This window comes from Myotis nattereri (genome assembly GCF_964212035.1).
Source record: "Myotis nattereri genome assembly, chromosome: 1".
In the NCBI taxonomy this organism is placed as follows: Eukaryota; Metazoa; Chordata; class Mammalia; order Chiroptera; family Vespertilionidae; genus Myotis; species Myotis nattereri.
The window spans coordinates 175,703,831-175,716,268 of NC_138075.1; the positions used below are offsets into that span (position 1 = coordinate 175,703,831).

Sequence of the window (12,438 nt, forward strand, 5' to 3'; positions counted from 1 at the left end):
ATTTCTGTGGCATTTCTCTATCCATTGTACAAGTAAGATAAGCACCTCCATTATGTATTCAAGTCTTCATTATGTATTCCTCTCCCATAGACCCTCCTGATCTCTGGGACTCCCTAAACCTGCCTAATTAAGGTGCTACCTAACCCTTTCACAAGTCTGTATGTCACACTGTAACGCGTTTAGTTAACATTCGTATCAGTGGCGTTCATGCTTCCTTTTACATTGTAAGTGGCTACAGCAAACACATCTTTTACCAGGTTATCCCCCTGCATCTTACAGAGCATCACTGAGTCTGACGTCATCTTCCCGGACTGAAGAAACTGGAGGCCCCCATTAAGGTTTCTAGCAGCAGCTATGGTTAGGAGGCTGTAGAGGGTAGCTCAGAGTAGAGCTTCAGTGGAAAGGATGCTAAATTGAAACCAGCCCAGAATGTCCTGTCATTTGCCTGTGAGGACCTGCCTAGAGGCCTTTGTCCTTCACACGGTATGCTTGTTGTGTTTCCAGCACTCATGGTACTTGATGGCCTGTGTCTCACATCTGCTTTATTTTGCAGGCAGTGACTGTCTATGAATGTTTGTCTGAGTGGGGCCAGATTCTCTGTGCCATCTGCCCCAACCCCAGGCTGGTCATCACGGGTGGAACAAGCACAGTTGTGTGTGTGTGGGACATGGGCACCTCAAAAGAAAAGGCCAAGACCCTCACTCTCAAACAGGTAACAGTATAGGTGAAAGACATCCCATCTCAGCTGCCCACACTCTAGCAAGCATGTCAAACTCTGGCCCACAGGCCGCATGCGGCCCATGATGAATATTTTTGCGGCCCAGTCAATATAATGGTATGTAAGAAACATTTTAATAAAAATTTCATAACGTAATTTTTACAATATCCTGTTATACATAATTATTAATAATGAACTACAGCGTTTGCTAATGACTGATTACTATAATCGTGTTGCATTCATTTCCTTTATGCGCCTTACGCACAAGCACACCATCTCTCCACTAATACTAGCAGCGAATATTTTAGCAGCCTATTGGTGTGCGCAACAGGAAAAATTTCACTTTCGGAGAATAAGAGAAATAGGTTTATTTGCATTACGCTTATTAGTTTGTGCAATTAGTTATTCAGTGTCTGGTAAGTTAATGTTCAAGAAAAAATTAATTTTTATTAAAATGTTCTATTATGTTAACAATTACTCTTTATTTCAGCCTTTTGTATTCAGCATGTCTCTATCAAAATAACCCTACATTTCTATGAAAATTGAAGCTTTTGTTTTTTTGCGGCCCACATAAACTTAAACCTTCTTTATTTGGCCTGTGTTAGCCTTTGAATTTGACATGCTTGCTCTAGAGAAAGTAAAACTTCCTTAATTTTAAGGCGCTTCCAACATAATGGACAGAACCAAAAAAATATATGTTCTTTTGCTAGAAATGGGTCTAAAAAGTACAGGAAATGAAATCAGAAATACTATTTCTAAAAATTATCTATGAAGGTCTTTTTTTAAAAGATCTGAGGCATGCTGTCTTTAGGTAGTATATTTTAAAATAAACAAGTAACATAAATATTTCTCAAAAGTTATATGTAAATTGAAATTTTACAAACCAGATTATATTAGTGCTACTGATTCAGTATTACTTTCCTTTCTGGGCGATTTTCGTTCAGTTGGACCATTAAATCTTTGGTTCCTTTTTCTTTCTCTTTCCTCATTTATCGTATCCCTAAAGATATAACAAACTCCTGAACATATTCAGTAGATCCATTGATGATGATATTAACAAATATTTTTTATAACTTAAGTACTGACTATCCTAAATTTCTTACATTCTTAAAGCAAGAATCCTTTTATGATTAAGCAATCATCTTTTAGCATTTGATTTGTGAGTTATCACACAGTTGTTTTTTAGTGTAGTATACATCTAAGTACTTTTATGATACAAATTTGAAAATTAGAGTAACAGTATCTTCCATTTATTGAGCACCTACTATGTTTAGGAAAGTGTGCTGAATGTTTAAAAAATGTAAAACATCAGTTCTCACAGTTCTACAAGGTAGTTATTAGCTCTCATTACACCTGAAAAACCAAGGCTTAGAGACACATAGCCAAGTCACTCTCAGTGGTAAAGCCAGGATGTAAAGTTCTCCATGACTCCAAAACTTATTTTAAAGCCAAACTCAAACAAAATATGTATGGAAAGAATTGAACCCCTTGTACTTACATTCCAACAACCATCTGTATGGCCAGAACTTCCTTGGCTGCTGAGTCTGAAGGTAAGCCATGTAAGGGATGCAGTCTTGACATGAGCAGACAGAGACAGACTGACAGTATAGTTTGCTGATCCAGATGCCTGCTTACAATTCTTTCCATTTAGAAAGTGAGCTTTGGAGCTATTAGGCTAGTAACCCTCAGTAGAAAGTGCTTCTTATTTAAAACAGCCTCCTGGGGTTTAATAAGCATATAATAAAGATGACCAAAATTTTAAGCCACTTCATTACTTAAATAGTAAATTCAGATTACTGTTAGGAACTCCTAACTGTATTTTCTTCAAAATACGTATTTGCCCGCATTGCCATTTCCATGGGTCCTGCTTCTCTTCCTATTCCAGCAAAAGAGAAAAGTTTCTGCTCTGTATCTAGTTTGCAGAAGGAGACCCTCTGGGCACAGATGCCTGTGTCTCCTGTTTAGTGACAGCTCAACAAGCACATAAGAGCCACATTTTCCCTTTATCTTCTGGGACCATGAAACACAACCATGCAGTTCTCACGGTTTGTATATTTTTTAAAAAATCCATCCAATTGCAGTTCCTTACAATGAACTTAACAGGAATTGATGGCATGAAAGAATAGATTCAGAGCTGAAATTTCTGTATTCTGGGGGCCATAATCAGTACATCTCCACATAGAAATGGTAGAAAGAAACCAAGCTGGGTTGTAGTACCGTTCTCTCTTCCTTCCAAGATACTGGCCCAAGTCCAGGAAAGAATTAATATAAAAACAGAGACTGCAGCCTCCAGAGCCCTCCAGGTTGCTCCCTGCCCCCCCACCCCCCACCCCCAGTGGCTTAAGGCAAGAACAGTTGGCAGGAGCAGAATGAAGGCTTTCTAGACGCTGCGCCTGATGCTCATCCCAGCACACATGCTGTCATTTCCTGGTGCATCCAGGGTCTGCTGTCCCCCTCAGCTGCATAGTCCCTGTGATCAGCCTGAGCTTTCTGTTCTCCTTTGTAGGCCCTGCTTGGCCACACTGACACCGTCACCTGTGCCACAGCTTCATTTGCCTATCACATAATCGTCAGCGGGTCCCGTGACCGAACCTGCATCATCTGGGATCTGAACAAACTGTCATTCCTAACGCAGCTTCGAGGCCACCGAGCTCCGGTGTCTGCTCTTTGTATCAATGAATTAACAGTAAGTAGTAAATTGTCCTCTTGGTTCATGTTTAGGAAAACAAGTAGGTCTAGCCAACATAAATAAAAGATGACTCTGAGTGTTCTCTTGGTTGTTAAGGACTCATTTCCTTGATTTACGTGTTGTTTGTAAAAGCAAATGGATGTTAAAGTTTATAACTCAGCAGTTCTGTCTTAAAATTCATTCAGTGCTGCATATTTCAAAGAGCAAGACTTGGTTCAAAACAAAACATTGTAAAATAGGTGGTTTTTAAAAACAAGGAATATGTAGAATTTGTTGAGAATGTTACAATTGTGTTGAAATTTTTATGAAATATATTCAAATTATTTATTATGTAAAGTGAAAAAAATAACATTTGGGTACTCAAACAAGAAAAAAATTGTTATAGGACTACTAGAGGTACGATGCACGTAATTCGTGCAAGAGGTCTTCCTTCCCCCAGCTGCTGGCACCGGCTTACCTCTGGCAGCAGAGACCCAGGCTTCCCTCGCAGCCCTAGCTTCTTCCAGAAGGTCATCCAGTCTAATTAGCATATTATGCTTTTATTATTATAGACTAGAGTCCCGGTGCATGAAATTTGTGCACAGGGCAAGGAGGGTGACCCTCAGCCTAGCCTGCACCTCTCCAATCCAGTATCTCTCTCACAATCAGGGACCGCTGGCTCCTAACCGCTCACCTGCCTGCCTGCCTGATCACCCCTAACCACCCCTGCCTGCCAGCCTGATCGCCCCCTAACTGCCCTCCCCTGCCAACCTGATCGCCACTAACTGCCCTCCCCTGCTGGCCTGATCGCCCTGTAACTGCTCCCCCCTGCCGGCCTGATCACCTGTAACTGCCTCTGCCTTGGTCCCTGCCACCATGGCTTTGTCTGGAAGGACGTCCGGAAGATGTCCAGTCTAATTAGCATGTTACTCTTTTATTAGTATAGATTCTTAAAACAGATCTCAAAGTTAACAAAGGATATTATACAGACAAATGAAATGAGTTGGGATAAATAAATGCACTGGCCTAGGAGCCCCCATGCAGACCAGGCCTGCCTGAGTGGGGAAAGCGGAGGGGAGTCATTGTCACTAAGGTGTGTTGATAACTAGGGGTAGGTTTACAAAGGTCTCTGTGTCCAAGGGACAAGTTATCACATCCGTATGCCCACATATGCACAACAGTCTTGCAAAGCAACCAGAGCTCCCCCAGCCTCATCACTTCTTAGCCGTATCTGCCCATTCCCACCTCTCTCCTTAGATCCCCTCCCCCCAGAGTCATCGTGTGTGGCACAGAGCCCTAGCCACATCATACCATCGCCCAAGCGGACAGCTTTCCTTCTGAGGGATGCTACATCTTTAGTTTCTACCAGAAGATACTAAGTATGATGCTTTTAGTCAAATACCTTGTAGTCATTCAAAGAAAAAGGAAAAAGATACAAATTCAGTTCTGGTGAATGGAGATTAGAGTGTCTGATAACAGTAAGAGTAACCAGGGTTGGCAGTGGGTGGGGTGTGTGCAGGGGTAAAGAGTCAAATTTGTGTTTTGGTGTATTGGAAAGGTTTAAGATATTTGCAGAAGAGCACCTAGGGCTGGTCCTGCAAACATCTGTGCCTAAGTTTTACTGACATGTCAGTGCACCAGAACTGCTCTGGTCCAGCGGTGCTGCTCTGAGCCAAACACTGGGTCACACTATTCCGAGCACCTTGCTTTGGGGTTCTTGACTTAAATACTGAGAGTTTTGCTCATAGTCAGTAGTTATTTGAGCCAATATACACCCATTGGATTGCAATAGTTGCTGCAAACACTATGGAAAAGTGTTTGGTTTTATTCTTGTGAGATGTTTTTGTAACCTCTTAATAATTCATGGGGAAAAAACTCATTAAAAGATTTATATTCGTGTTGTATTTTTGCAGCCAATTTAAGTCTGCTTTACTTCAGTCTACATTTTGGACCTAAGCTGCCTTGCTGCTTGCCCTTCGATTCCTCCTCCTATGTTCACCCCATAACCACAGGGTTGGTCTAATGCTCTCTAATGGAGGTGCCCTGGGGTCATCGACAAAGCCTTGTTCAGTACAGGAGGGAGAGGCTGGCTCTCGTTGTCACGGATGATTCAGTGGCCGATGCAGAGGCAGACACAGCAATGCTTTGCTGAGTATTTTATTTGTTTGGGCTTTCACCATCTTGGTGGAAGAGCAGGAAGAAGGGAAGGAGGGAGAACAGTAGTAGGTTCTAAACTCAGTAGTGAGCATCATAACAGGCTGCTCAGGGGTGAGAGGCAACATGGTGTGGTGTCCAGGCTTTAGGGCCAGAGAGCTGGGTTCACATCTTCACTCTGTGATATTAAGCAGTCACTTAAGCTTTTTTACTAAAGCAGGGCTGGCACTGGCTAAACGCACAAGGTCGCAATGGAACGTCTGAAGGTCCGCCCCAGTAACTAGTAACGGAAGCAGGAGATGCTTCCGGAAGCGTCTTAATGCCCTTAGCAGTCGTGAGCTGTATTCTCACCACGTTGGGTGGACCCCAGCCTGGTAAAATTTGAGGGGAAAACTTTTTTGTCTTCGGAACTCATGAAAACCTGAATTATCAGCGCTGGGAGTCTTAGGGTTTATTCAGTTTGCCAAGTGACATATATACCAGTTTTCATCTCTTTTTTCCTCATTCCCCTACCCTACTGTGAATACAAGTTTTTAAATAGTCTCTTACGCTGTTACCAAGATGTCATCTTTTTCTTATTGAAGAGGGAGGCAGCTGTACCTAGACTGCAGGATTTCCCTTTGGCCCTGTGGTTTTCACTGGACTCACTTAGTAAAATTAAGTGGGGCTGGATTCTCGTCCCTATAAGAAAGGTGTGAATCGGTTTTGTAAACAGTGGAGGGAGGGGAAGAGCTCACCTTCTCAGATGGTGTTGGCAGGGAGTAAAGCCTCACTCAGCACTGTGCTGGCACAGACAGCACAGAGGTCCTACCGCTGTCTCCATGAGGTCCCCTTGGCCGCAGCCACTCAGCCTTGGATTCTTAAGAAGGCCTCTGTTTGGGGTATTTTCTTTTAAGTCAGCAAGCACTGAATTCCAGGCTTTCTCAGCAGTCACCCAGTCACTAGTCACAGGACTGAAGGGGGCTTTGAGAGGCTGGCCAAGGATTTCATTTGCTTCTGGAACAAGGATGCAGTATGTCATGCTTGAGAGTTTCCTTGCCTTCCAGGGGGACATTGTGTCCTGTGCAGGCACGTACATCCACGTGTGGAGCATCAACGGGAACCCCGTCGTGAGTGTGAACACCTTCACAGGGAGGAGCCAGCAGATCGTCTGCTGCTGCGTGTCCGAGATGAACGAGTGGGACACCCAGAACGTCATAGTAACGGGACACTCGGACGGTGTGGTCCGGGTAAGTCACTGTGAGGAAAGCGTACTAGGACACCCACTGCCCTAGTGCAGCTGACATCGTGGAGCAGCCGTCATGGAAGGGCACCTGCACAGCTTGTGACGTGGTCCGGAAGCTCTCGCTCAGACTCAGACAGGCCTGAGCCACTGTTCTCAGACATGGCTCTTCCCATCAAGTAGTCAGTGCTGCTAACCACCCGACAGTGTGACACCCGTAGGCGCTAAGCGTGGTTTCCATGGCACCATGCATTGGTAAATGTACAAACTGCAAGTACTGGCTGTTGGGCCCGCGAATGACTTCTTAGGGAAGACAGGGACTGTCTCTGTTCTACAGAGAATCCGAGGTCACCCACTCCCTGGCTGCAATCCTGCCTGATCCCCTGAATCCGAGATAGTCTACCTTCTCTCAGCTGTCTTTGTTGGGCCTCTGCAGAAAATGGGACCACGGTGTTTTCCTTTGTGGTCTGTTCTAACACTGGGCTTTTTCTCCCGGGAGATTTTTCTTTGTGCTGCTTTTCTTTCCTTGTACACTGTGAAAGCCTAGGGCAGCTGATCGCCGCCCTGTTAGTCACAGCCCACTGAGCCTGCCACAGTGAGGCTGCCGTCAGCCCCTTCCCTGCCACACCCTGCACCTTAGATAGCAGTTTTCTCTGGGAGCATGAGGCATTGTGCCAAGCTCCGGTGGTTAGGGCGTGTGGGGACCCCTCTTACAGAATGCCTTCTTAGCGATCCAGAGCACATATTAGTATATGCAAGGCTCTCAGGTGTTTTTATAGGAAACAAAGCAGAGTACTTAGTTGAACCATGTTTCTCAAACTTTACTGACCACAGTCCTTTTCCCTCCACCATGAAACACCCATTAGCATCTCCTCAAACACAGCATGGGAAGCATGTTTATGTGATGTCAGTCCCCTGTTTCACCCCGAGGCCCCATCTTCACCCAGTAACATGCACATTGTTTGAATTCAGTTTTGGAGAATGGAATTTTTGCAAGTTCCTGAAACACCAGCTCCGGAGCCCACAGAAGCCCTGGAAATGCAGGAAGACTGTCCAGAAGCACAAATAGGTACTTGTATTTCCTAAAATGTTATATAAGAGTTTTCCTGTTTTTTGAAGTCATTGTGTATAAACTTCATCAAACAGTGTAAACCAGAGCCTGAGGTGGTTGGGCACTGCCATAGCAGCACAGCCACCAGCTGCTGTGGAAGTGGCCAGGTTCATGCTGGGCTTCCTCTAGTTCCCTGGGCAGCACGCAGTGGTTAGGGCCTTGGAGTTGGCTCCACCTAACAGTGTAAGTAAGTTACTAGCTTCTTTGAGCACCACAGGCTTGGGCTTTCAGTTCTAAACGACGAAGTAGGACCTGGAGGCTGAGGTACTGGACAATAGACGGCCTGCACCTCAGCCCACATCCGGAAGTTCCGCCCGTCATTTGGCGGGCTCGATACGGATGTCAGGGTGGCGTGGTGTTTGTAAACTGAACAGAGGTAAACAGTGTTCCTGCCCTGGGCCTGCTCAGGAAGGGCATTCATTCAGACAGAAGCCTGTCATCTGTTATTTGTGAAGCGCTTTAACATTTTCCAGTGAACTAGAGAGATAGCTGACTCCTGTGCAGCAGGGGTGGGGAACCTTTTTCTGCCAAGGGCCATTTGCATATTTATAACATCATTCTCGGGCCATACAAAAGTACCATAGCCTGCTGTATTTGGTCACACATTTAATTAACTTACCCCTAATGCCTGGGCAGGGCCAGACCAAGTGATTTTGTGGGCCTTTTATGTCCTACAGGCCAGACGTCCCCCACCCCTGCTATGCAGAATGATTGGCTGTAAAACCAGACTGAGATCTGCATTGGGTCGCTCATGTCCAGAGAACTCACCCCCCCTTTTATTTAGAACAATTTTTGCAACAGTCTTCCCAGAAAGTGTTTCGGGTTTGACCTTTTGATTGTTTCTCTGTGGTTAATTTTTTGTGCATGGGGAGTTCAGTGTGAGTTTGACAACATGAGGGAGTTACTAAGGGAAAAGGCTTATTATCAGAAAGGCCCAAATCACTTCTCTTTGTAAGCTGAAAGTAGTTTTTACTCCGTTTGCCAGAAAACAAATGATCTGAGGCACAGGGCAGTTTAATGCTTGTATTACTTTGATGCATGTAAATTTCTACATAGTCAACTGCGACTCCACTGAAAAGGCCATCTGAGTGTCTGGGAACATAAGAGTTCAGTTTTGTGTCAGTGGATTAAGCCCAGTGAGATGTGGGCACATTCCCTTCGTTTAACAACACTTTTAAGTGAAGAACAGTGGAAGATGAGATGAATAGTGAGATGGAAGAAGGGGTCAAACTCAGGGAAGAGAGACGTGTTGTAGACAGGGTTTGGCAGAGAGCGGAGAGCAGCCACGGGATGGGTTGACTTTGGACGGTGCAGAAATTGGGAGTTGAGAGTAGTTGCTTGGGTGAAAGTGAAGACAACCCAGTGGTTCCCTGGAAATCAGCTGTTTCCAAGCCTCCTTGTCTGGAGACCTGAAAGCTCATAATCCCAAGCCATTAGGGTGAAAAAAAATCCACTTAAATTAGCCAACTAGACTACTGGTGTGAGGAGCAGAGGGAGCCAATGAGTATTTGTCTTGCTAAAAAATATGTATGTGTAATGAGTTGGTGCTTGCACACTTGTTCTTGTTCTCCTCTTTTCCAGTTACATATGTTTGTTTTTCATAAATTTTCGCTCCAGTAGACTTTTTTGCTAGGGAGTTGAGGTGAGGAAATGGAAAGGGGAAAAAACAAAAAGCTTACTAAATGAAAGATTTCTTCAGTAATTCATCTGTGTTGTCATTTATATTGACTACTCTGTGGAAGGCACTGTGTCTGGGACCGCTCCTGTTGAGCTGACCACTTTCTTACAGAAAGACTGTCCAAAGGAGAGAATTACTTTCTGCTGCAGGAACCGGGCAAGATTTCAGAGAACAAAGTGTTTAAGCCATGCCTTGAAAGATACATAACATGGAAACACACAGAGATTGGGAAGATGGCTCTAGGTTGAGCCAATGGCATGTGCATAGTTGGCCACAAGGAGCCAGGCTGTGTGGACAAAACCCTCTAGCTGAACTGTGGTAGAGAGTGTCAGGCAGATAGTGAGAAAGTGAGAAATTCACAAAGGTTTTGGCCAGATTGTGAAAGAATGAATGTTTTGGCCAAAGCGTTCTGTGAACTCGGAAATTCTGCCAGGGTTTTTTTCCTATATGTAATCCAGCTGAAAATTCTGGCCATTTTTTATTGTTATGTTAAAATACAATGTCTACTGTGTCTCAGCTGATAGAGGAATAACACCAGTGGGACACAGCTGGGTCTAACTCTAATGTCCATGTGTTTTCTAATCCTCCCAATGACAGGACATGAAGCCCAGGATGAGGACAGTAGCGATTCAGAAGCCGATGAGCAGAGCATCAGCCAGGATCCCAAGGATGCGCCCAGCCAGCCCCCCAGCACCAGCCATAGACCCCGGGCAGCCTCCTGCCGAGCCACGGCCGCCTGGTGCACCGACAGTGGCTCCGACGACTCCAGGCGCTGGTCTGACCAGCTCAGTCTGGATGAGAAAGATGGCTTCATATTTGTGAACTATTCAGAGGGCCAGACCCGAGCCCACTTGCAGGGTCCCCTTAACCATCCTCACCCTCACCCCACTCTCATGGAAGTTCGGAATTACAGCAGATTGAAGCCTGGTAATTTGGAGTCGGGGGCCTCTGTCGGGCTCTTTGTGGGTGGTTGCGTTTTGTTGGATGGGGCAACGGGCTCTGGCTGCATCTGAGCCCTGTCCCTCTGACCTGGGCCACCCACAGAGGCCTCTGAAATGTCTTCTTCTGGATAGTGGATGTAGAGATTATATCCCACAATGGTGTTGCAGTATGTTTGGCATTTTTAAAAGAAAAGTACCTCAAAACAAAAACCTCATTCATTCACAAATCATGAAAGTTTTTGAAAATAGGCAAATTATTGATTACAGGTAAATAAAACTGTATTCGCAGGTAACTTTGCCTTGACTGAGATAGAGGCAAGGTCCTCAGTTGGAGAAGTTGTTATCTTCTTGCATGGAAGATTTCCCCTTCTCTGTATTCGTCTTTGCAAATGAGGCTTTCTCCGACCTGGCCCAGGGTCAGTGTTAAGCTAGATTGCTCTGCCTTCAACCGAGGCAGCAGCTGCTGAGAGCCGGAAAAGCTGCTGTAACTGTACGTTGTAGCACCCTAACTTTTGAGAGCACCATGTTAGGGTACACCTAGCACATGTTGGCCTCCCTCACTTCCGTATGTCATGTCTTCCGCTGCAGGGTACCGGTGGGAACGGCAGCTGGTGTTCAGGAGTAAGCTGACTATGCACACGGCCTTTGATCGGAAGGACAATGCGCACCCCGCAGAGATCACCGCCCTGGGCATCTCCAAGTGAGTGTCAGGCCCTTTCCAGCTGCTCATCCAGCTGAGTCCGCTGCTGAGCTGGGGCCCACAGTCTTCAGGGAAAACAGATTTCAGTTCATAATATGGCTCAAAAAGACAAATCAGAAGTTTGTAGGTTTTTTTTAATATATTTTATTGATTTTTTACAGAGAGGAAGGGAGAGAGATAGAGAGTTAGAAACATCAACGAGAAAGAAACATCGATCAGCTGCCTCCTGCACACCTCCTACCGGGGATGTGCCCACAACTCAGGTACATGCCCTTGACCGCAATCGAACCTGGGACCCCTCAGTCCGCAGGCCGACGCTCTATCCACTGAGCCAAACCAGTTTCAGCAGAAGTTTGTAGATTTGAATGCTGAATTAAACAAACAAAAAACAGCTTTGCCTTCTCTGTACTTCCAAGATACAACGAGGTTTGATCCAAAGAGAGTTGCGATGGAAGTGTAAATTCAGACCCAGTTCTATTTTTGTCTCTTCCTACACACGACCCTCACCCCAACACACACCCCCACCACCACACCACCCCCTGAAAACTCGAGAGCTGCAGAGTAACAGAAAGACCTTCAGCCACATGGCTGTGCTGGCGCCATCCCTGAGGGGCTCTGTGCTGTGTCTCCTGCAGGGATCACAGTAGGATCCTCGTGGGTGACAGTCGAGGCCGAGTGTTCAGCTGGTCTGTGAGTGACCAGCCAGGCCGTTCTGCTGCTGACCACTGGGTGAAGGATGAAGGAGGGGACAGCTGCTCGGGCTGCTCGGTGCGGTTTTCTCTCACGGAAAGACGGCACCATTGCAGGAACTGCGGCCAGCTCTTCTGCCAAAAGTAAGATGAGATGCACACTTTTTGAGTTCCTGGGGGTTAAGTTCTCAGGATGTCAGTTATGCCCGGTGCGTAGGTTCTGATTTGCTCCTGGGCCTCACTACCGTGTGCTGTCAGTCTAACCCTGTCTTCACTTTCTCTGTTCTTTATTGTTACAATTGTGAAATATTTCTGTCATACCGGGCCACCCAGGACTCAGAATGGGAAGTTGCTAATATTTCATTGTATTTCTGTGTAAAACATTATAGATTCATTTTAAGTCCTCGTTTCACCCTCACCAATTGCACTCTCTTCTCCATGTTGTCTTCAAAACAGTACTGTATTATGCTTTGTGCATTTGCAGTTTTACTTAAATATAGCATACCTTCTGTAGCTTGCTATAGAGATGCTTTCACAGACAACACAAGTTGTATAAT

The 12,438-nt window shown here is 45.4% G+C and overlaps 1 protein-coding gene across 2 annotated transcripts in view; it reads left to right on the forward strand.

Annotated features, from left to right (window-relative positions):
• Nucleotides 1-12,438, forward strand: part of WDFY3 (WD repeat and FYVE domain containing 3) — a 176,933-nt gene that overhangs the window by 160,777 nt on the left and 3,718 nt on the right. For both annotated transcript variants that reach the window (XM_081094948.1, XM_081094949.1), the window contains 7 exons: nt 554-712; nt 3,225-3,404; nt 6,587-6,769; nt 7,735-7,831; nt 10,149-10,478; nt 11,081-11,192; nt 11,828-12,025. In XM_081094948.1, coding sequence (XP_080951074.1) covers nt 554-712; nt 3,225-3,404; nt 6,587-6,769; nt 7,735-7,831; nt 10,149-10,478; nt 11,081-11,192; nt 11,828-12,025 — 1,259 coding nt within the window. The remainder of the gene's footprint in view (nt 1-553; nt 713-3,224; nt 3,405-6,586; nt 6,770-7,734; nt 7,832-10,148; nt 10,479-11,080; nt 11,193-11,827; nt 12,026-12,438) is intronic.